Consider the following 8,106-nt stretch of genomic DNA (forward strand, 5'->3'; position numbering starts at 1 on the left):
GGGGGGTGTACGTAAAAGTTAAGTCTAAATCCAAGTTTCTTGTACTCGTTCATCACCTTTTTTTTGAAAAAATCATTTTATTTGTCAAACTTGAAAAATCATTTAACAAGATGCGTGTTTACATTCATAAAGGATCATCGATTCATAGAAATAAGTCTGTCCATGTGGGACTTGCGAGGTAACAAAAGACACATATTTCAAGCTTTGACATTGTTTGCACTTGTTTTGTTCTAATTGGAAACAGTTATGACGGAGCCTTGTTCACATGACTTTGGTATGTGGTGCTTGTTACCGACGCAGGTGGTCCCATGAAATTCCATTAACAGACTATTCGCAATCTCGTGTTTTTATTCCAACCAAACCACAAAGATCCTCCTTGTTGGTTCAAACCTCGCACAAAATTTTCATTTCCATCTCTAACTAGGGTGTCAATCTGCCACCGGAGACAAGTATTTTACTTCATGAATCCATTTCATATGAAGTCAGTCGAGAGAAGAAGTCGGGATTGCGAGAATTTGCCGCAGTTTTTGTGGAAGTGCACCCACTCGAATGCATGTCTGGGATTTTCGCCATAACAACTCATCTGACTGTCTGACATGATGTACAGGGTAACTCAAAGCTGTCCACGTCTCTAGTTTATCTACTACCACTACTACTACCACTAATGATGAAAATGATGATGATGATACACTAATCAAGCAAGCTGGCGAACGGTATTCAAAGAACTGACCATCGTGACTCGGGCATTCATTTACATTTTTTTCGCTATTTCCATGCGTTTCAAATGACATTTTTAGTGAAAACGGAAACGATACTGACACAAGGATGCAAATGCAATCCATTCGATCGTCATTGCGAATGAACGAGAATGAGTAAGTGAGAGAAGCCACGATGAGCATGGTAGATTATGCCAAATCAGTCTATAAATTCCCCCTTAATCCAAAGTTGTATTTGACATTTATGAGACCATTGTTTTGCACCCAACACAACAGATCGTTCCCACAGACATGAAACCAGTTGAGCTTTGAGGTCTCTTCTCTTACATAAAGCTACCCTCGGTATTGCTCAAGCCAGGGCCGGAAGATTCACTCGTTTTGCATAATTATTGTGATATATATCATTCTAATTAATAATAATGATCTTTTTGCGGTGGTGGTGGTGGTCAGTCGGATGGATGGTGCGTGTTCCATATCTGTGGATCACTAAAGATTACTATCACATGAATTGAGGATGAAATACGACTCGAGCTCGTGAAAGATAAGCCTGGCATTCAATTTCCTGTGGTCCGAACTGGCTGAGAAGGGAGTGAAATTAAAATCAAAATTTACACGACACCCTGTTCAATAACTCCCAAATTTAGGATAGGACCAAATGTGCTGGCGAAGTGGTGATGAATCGAACGCTTCTCAGGGTCTGGCTTCCAAGCTTGGAAATATGACAGGATGGATGCCCGTCTTTCAGTAAAATGAATGTACGTACCCACGTAATGCGAAAGTGTCCGATGAACGGATTCGTGTCTACTCACAATGAGCCAACCTGAATCGCCTCTTTTTCAACTGGTCCGATCATGAGGCCGGAACCAAAGAGAATTCAGAGGTATGATTGCCCACATATCTGGCAATTGCGCTTTATAGGGATAATTTATGAGTCTCAGGTCGGAGCATGAACGAGTTCCAATTGGGACAATCTTCATCGGAAACCCGCTCGTCGGCCCACACACATGCATCTGGCGGGTGATCGCAATGAGGCACCACGAGAATTTCTTCATAAAATCAAATCCAGGAAAACAGGACCGACGGATGGACGGACGGACGACTGAGCAGGGTGGTTACTAAAATTTAAAGTGCATCGTGTGGTTTCATTTCTGGGCGCCAACAAAAGACTGAGACTTGACGGGTTAACACTTGTGACGAGAGAGAGAGAGAGAGAGAGAAGGAAGGAATGAAGGAAGGAAAGAAGGAAGGGCCCCTTTTTCTTCCTTTTCAATTGAAGTCCACAAACTCGCAGAATCTTGAATGACGCAACTTTCGCCCTGAAGTCAAGCAGACAAAGCACCCGGGATTCACCATGTCTGATCGCTTCATTCTCTGAGACGTTCACGGAGAGAGAGAAAGAAAGAGAGAAAGAGAAGGAGAGGGGTCCTTTCAGGCCAATTAAAACACAGATTCACGGGTCCAAACCACGAAGCAGCCATTGAAGGGAAGAGACGACGAAGAGGCCCAAGAAAAGAACAATCCCGGGGTCTCTATCTCTTTAATAGGTTACACACGCAAGGACTGCACGCACGTTGACCAAACTTGGTCAAGGCTTTGAACGAACATGGGAATGATATGTTATCCTCGGCAGATAAATAATCATAACAATCACCATCCTCATTCATCACTCTTCACGTCTAGCCTAGAGCTTGCTTAAGAGAGACACTGAGAGTTGGAACACATTTGCTGTAGTACTATGAATGAATGGTATTGTCGGCTTTGCATCTCAGTGATGTACGTACAAAGCAGCGACGTTTGTAGAACCATTCTGTCTCAACAATGGTTGGATCGAGAGGATAAATAAAGAGAATAATCATCCGGCCAAGAGCAGGATCGATTTCTTAGGCCGAACGTGAGATAATGAATGTTCTATTCGTGGTTTCGTCTTTGATTATAGAACTCTGTCTCTTTCCATCGTTTTATGTCTAGTCTTGCACTTGGCAAGCCACCAACCAGTTTGTTCCCAGAGGGCCACTACCGCCATTTGAATGAATATTAATATGTTTTCAATTACACCCAAGATCACATTTGATTGGCAAGGGTATGAAAAACCATTGTGGCCTGGACGGACCATTTTGGACTTGGTAGAAGAAAAGTGGAAAGAATGGCCGGGTTGGGTATCTGAAATTTGGCAAGTTTCATGCTATTGCGTATTTTCAGTGATTCCTCTCCAAGGGCTGGAGGGGATCCCTCCGAGTCGAGGAATTTCAAGGATCTTCCTCTCCTCATTCAATGACAGATTCCAATGCCCAATCGATTCGACAGAGATGGTCAAGATAGGGAAGCTTTTTTGCCCAAGGACTAGGGAAATGGTTCAAGAGAAATTTTCATTTATACACCCAATGACCTACAGAAGAAAGAAGCTTCAATTCAGAAACCCTCTCGCCACTCGACGATGCTACGTAGTTCTGTACTACGTATGTAGATGGCAAATACAGAGTGAATCTCCAATCCTTTGCCACAGACCACAGAGTACTTGGGTACGATTCCTGGACGATCATGGGGCTGATTGCATCCCTCACTCCGCCTCCGGAGATCGATAAAAAAACGGGTCAGGAATCGCCTCGTTTCAACCTAACGTCACAACGGTGGATGAGTAATGAAAGGCAGAATAGTCCGTCTTCGCTCTCCGAATGTCGTAGATCTTGAACCAGAACCACTGCCATCATCACTACATACAACTACTAACTCCTACTCTGACTACCACCCAAGACCCCTCTCATCTGCGCAATTCAAGCCCCTTAAGCGGTCGAACTGACAATGGGCCCCTTTCAATGGAGATGTATTGTGATGTCAGACAACGAGGATTGACGCCGCGTTCGTTGTATTTGTGTTTTTTGTGAGTGTCTTTGAGCCCCATTCTACTTGAATACGATTATTCAGCCCAGTCGGAGGGGCTTTGATTTTCAATTCTCCTTGTGAATTATGAATGATGATTCTGGCCTGCCTGCAACTACGGCACAGAAGCTCATTCCAACCCCCAGACTGTTACCAAAGTTGCTATTGAGTAAAGGTACACACGATGTGGCCGTGCTTTTATCGACAATAATGCGTCATGGCAGCCAGTCCCACAACATTGCGTGCCTGATGTACATAATTTTTGCAGTAATGGTCAAGAGTGAAAATGTAAGTAGTACAAGTAGTACACGTACCTCCTTCTCAAGTAGGGTCTTCCTCCGCTTGATCGCCTCCAAAAGATCAGGCTTCTTCCTCTTTTTCTTCTTCTTCGTCGTCGTCGTCGTCATCATCATGATCATCTTTTTCTTCTTCTTCTCCGAGTTCGTTAGTTTCGATTTACCGAGCAGGTTTGACCTCTCGCCGCCTTCTGCTTCTTCTTCTTCATCATCATCATCATCATCATGGCCGTCGTCGTCATCGTCGTCGTTGACCAATTCATCTTGTGAGGATGGCAGGCCGAATGGGCCCCAACAACCTGGTGGCAAACGTATCTTGGGTCCATTGGAAAACAATCGTACTCCGGAATCGTCATTGTTAAATGACAGATTGATCGGACTCGAGCTTTGGACATCCGAGCGAGAAGACGATGAGGGTAGAGTGAAGGCACCAGGGAGGACCTTCTTATGGCGCTGTCGTTGGCTGGAATCGCCATCCAGAGGCCCTGGGGGAGATGGATTTTCCAGCTCTGGGCAGGACTTGAGTGGACTTTGATGGGTGGTTGTTGGTAGAGCTTCTGGTTGGGGCAGCGGATCCTGGACGGTGGTTAGGCTCGAGGCCGCCGGATTTGATCGCGTTGACGACGACAAAGGTGAAGGCGATGGCGACGACAACGATGGAAGCCGCGGAGATTTGACCGTTTTTTCTTTGAATGTTCTTCGGAGGTCAATACGAATTGTGATTGGGGCGCGGATCCATCCAAGTGGATAAAAGGAATGTGGATGGAGCAGTCCGAACAAGCACCACCGGCGACCATGGATGGTAATTGTGTTGATGGTGATGGTATTGGTGGTGGTATTGGTGATGTTGGTGTTGGTGGTGTTGGTGTTGGTGGTATTGGTGGTGTTGGAACAGGCCGAGGGCGGGCGGTAATAGGGAGTGAGTAAGAGAAAAAAGGAGAAGGAATCCCGATTAGTGAAAGAAAGAAAGAATATGATTTCTGTCTCTCCTTAGGGAGAAAGAAATGTTGGCGTGAAGAGACCCCCTCCTCATGTTCAATCCGTGTTGTCATAATCGCTTGGGTTGCCCCGTCAAATGAGGGTCATTTTTCAAGATGCTAAATTAAATTGTGCTTCGTATTAATGAGCCCATATGTCATGATAGCATTTTCTAATTTGGTATGAGGTGCCATATTGCTAGCTCAAAGGAAAAGGAGGGGGGACTCTTTTTCCGCATCATCAAACAACTCCTGTCCACATGATAGCCATGCTATTCCCTTGCAAATCAGCCCGGGACCGGGACGACCGGGACGACCGGGACGACCGGGACGACCGGGACGAACGAAACGACGAAACGACGAACCTGATGCACGTGGTTGGGGGGTTGTTGTCGTTGGGGGTCGCTGGTCAAGTTGCCCACTCACACATTCATTCAGTCATACCCAATGGGCGACGGAGGCCCGAAGACTGCTTTCAGGGCCATTGGAATGAACTGATTTCATTCATAACATTCTTGTCTTGACCAAGAGATGTTGGATGAGGTCAGTCGAAACGTCCAAACCATTCATTAAAAGTACATTGCCAACACGTCCCAGCGGCTGCCAATCTCAAATTTATAACGAGAGGCCCAGACCAGAGATCGGCCAGGCTCGAGATTACTCCCGCTCTCTTTTAGATCACTTTGGAACTCATGTTTATACGGTCGTTTGTTCTCAGTTGGGCGGCCAATGTCCGTTTGATCTTGCCTCCGTTCAGCCGACAAGTGCTGTGCGGCGGGTGGGCAGTGGCAAGCCAAGTGGGGAAAAAGTAACTAAGTCACCAATTAACCAATTTCCCCAGGAGCCCATGAATCTTCCTCCTGCTCGCTCAAAGAACGGCACAAAAGGCGAATAGATCGGAGCTTAGTAGGCCAGGGAGAGAGCGAGCGAAGATGCGCGAAATTCCTCATTCAAACAAGCATGCCAAAAGTCGGCCAAAACGGACGGCGAGATCGAAACGAGAATTAATTAGATAGTAAACATCCATCGGCCAGTTTTCTCTCTCTCTCCTCTTCTTCGTCTTCTTCTTCTTTTTAATCCTCATTTTTCCCCCATGAGCTAATTAAAGGTGCAATTTTCGACACAAAATGGGGCCTTCAAATCTCATTTGGCCACTTTTTATGTCATATACGGCGTGAGCCGACAGAGTTTTACTTCGAGGAGTTGGCAAAAAAACATCGTTAGAATCGACAGTTAATGCGATTTTTAAAGGTGGGATTTCGTACAAGCGATCATGGTGGATTTTTTCTTATTCCATTATGGAAATTATTTCCTTTCTCACATAATCAGTGTCATTGGATTGGCAATTTGATCGTCAGAAGTTTCAATCGTTTTTAGAAACGCATGAAACCAGTTTAAAAACTTACATCGTGCAACAATTTTCTCACCACTCTTACTGTTAAAATCAAGACTTTCCACGTGTAGCATGAAATAAAGAAAACACTTTTGCCCGTTGCATAGAACGGACAGCCATTTAAAATGCAATTTGAATGAGACTTTTTACCTATCCCATCTCAATGGGTCACTTGTTTCATTATTGATTTGAATCATGGTGGGGCAACGTTTGGGGTCACGTATAGAAAAACCGTGGCGACGGCTTGTCTAGCGCAGAGGGCGCCGTTTTTTTCACGTTCGTTCGTTTATCTTTCAGACCGATCGAACAAGCAATCGGGTGCCTTTTATCAAATTAATTTAACTGACAACAAAGCAAAATATAAAACAAGCTAGTGGAATGATACACGATTGCATTTCTCTGGAATTCAAGACCATGCTAATGGATATTTTGAAAGTCCTTTGCAAAGGCAAACAAACTTCATCAAGGACTCGCGTTGTTTTGAGGGTATGAGGAAATCCTCATTAAGCCTATGAAAAATATGCTTGAAAGTGTAGTTTCTTTCACTTCGGCGAAGAAATCAGAAACTAGCTCAAAACATTGAAATTCAGTGGCCATAGTGAGCCAATCTAAGATGCGTGGGAATCATGGATAACTCCATGGTTTTCTATGGTGGGAACATTGATGGAATAAGATTGATATAAAGTTGGGTGGCTTTAATTTAACTTCTCATAGTCCCCTTACGCTGCACGAAATATGTTTTACGTTCTGCACTCCAGAGGGCGCTTTGTCATTCAGGCTCTACCAAATAAAGGGCCGATTGGCCAATTCCTTGTTATTGAATTATAATGCGTTTGTGTTGTTTTTGACTAATTCTACCAAAATCCTATTTTCAATTAGTGCCTCGGGTCACATAATGTCCGGAAAAGAAATTGCGTTCAAGGCAAGGCAAGAGCAGTTTATGTAGCAATCTACCGTGACTCTTCCCGTTTTCTTTGGGCCGTGTGACGTTGCAAATAAGGGCCCTTATTGGGTAAAGCGGTCATAGTGCTTGTGGACGAGTTCGTTTTGGTCAGCAATTGCTGGTAATATTTCAATATTTCATCAAAGGAGGATCATCACTGGACTTCGAGAAAATATGTTGTTTTCACGTCGAGCACAAATTGCAGAAGTTTGAGCGAAAGGGCTGAACCAAGGCATTGGGAAGAAAACCGGTTAGTGCAACCCTCTTGAACTTCTGGCGGACATACGAACAACATTTTTTGTCGGAGCCTAATCATCACGTACGGAAGGACAAAGAAATGAACCACTTGATTAACAAATTATTGAGTCACATGCCTTTTGAACCTTGGATTTGTTAACAAAACTGTTATCAGTGATTCGATGGAAGTGGTAGGTCCTGACAAATCGTGCAGAGTGACCGCCCTTTGATTCCTGTATAAAATTGTACATCGGAAGCTTCCCCAGGTATCGGGTTGGGGCTTTTTGCTTTATCAGTTTACACGTTTCACTCATCGAAAACACTTCGAGTAGGGCATAAATATCGTTTCCTAATCGCTTTTCCGCCCAAGACGAGGCTTCCTCCTCCCTTAGATAGCTAATGGCTCCTTGTATCTACCGATGACCTCAGAGGCACACTCACACACTGTCACACATAAAATGTCACACACCCTGTCAGAGGCTGTCACACACTCATTATCAGGTGGAAATCGGAACCCGAACTTGTACCCGCGTATGTGCACCATCTGCGGTAAACCTATGGATGGATGGATGGATGGATGAACGGACGGGAGGATGGATGGCCAAAATTCCTTTCCTAAAACCACTCCGGGCCTTATTGTGACTTTGGGTTGCCCAAAGAGAGGAGT

The 8,106-nt window shown here is 44.6% G+C and overlaps 1 protein-coding gene across 2 annotated transcripts in view; it reads right to left on the reverse strand.

Annotated features, from left to right (window-relative positions):
* Positions 1–8,106, reverse strand: part of LOC131888613 (transcription initiation factor TFIID subunit 11-like) — a 16,489-nt gene that overhangs the window by 1,563 nt on the left and 6,820 nt on the right. Inside the window, exons 3-4 of one of the 2 annotated variants that reach the window (XM_059237514.1) lie at positions 3,908–4,586; positions 24–1,831 (exon numbers count right to left, since the gene is read on the reverse strand). In XM_059237514.1, coding sequence (XP_059093497.1) covers positions 1,829–1,831; positions 3,908–4,586 — 682 coding nt within the window. In that variant the 3' untranslated portion in view covers positions 24–1,828. Of the gene's footprint in view, positions 1–23; positions 1,832–3,907; positions 4,587–8,106 lie in introns of those variants that run through there. The other variant, XM_059237513.1, reaches the window with a different exon arrangement.

The sequence above is a fragment of the Tigriopus californicus genome, chromosome 10 (genome assembly GCF_007210705.1).
Source record: "Tigriopus californicus strain San Diego chromosome 10, Tcal_SD_v2.1, whole genome shotgun sequence".
NCBI lineage: Eukaryota > Metazoa > Arthropoda > Copepoda > Harpacticoida > Harpacticidae > Tigriopus > Tigriopus californicus.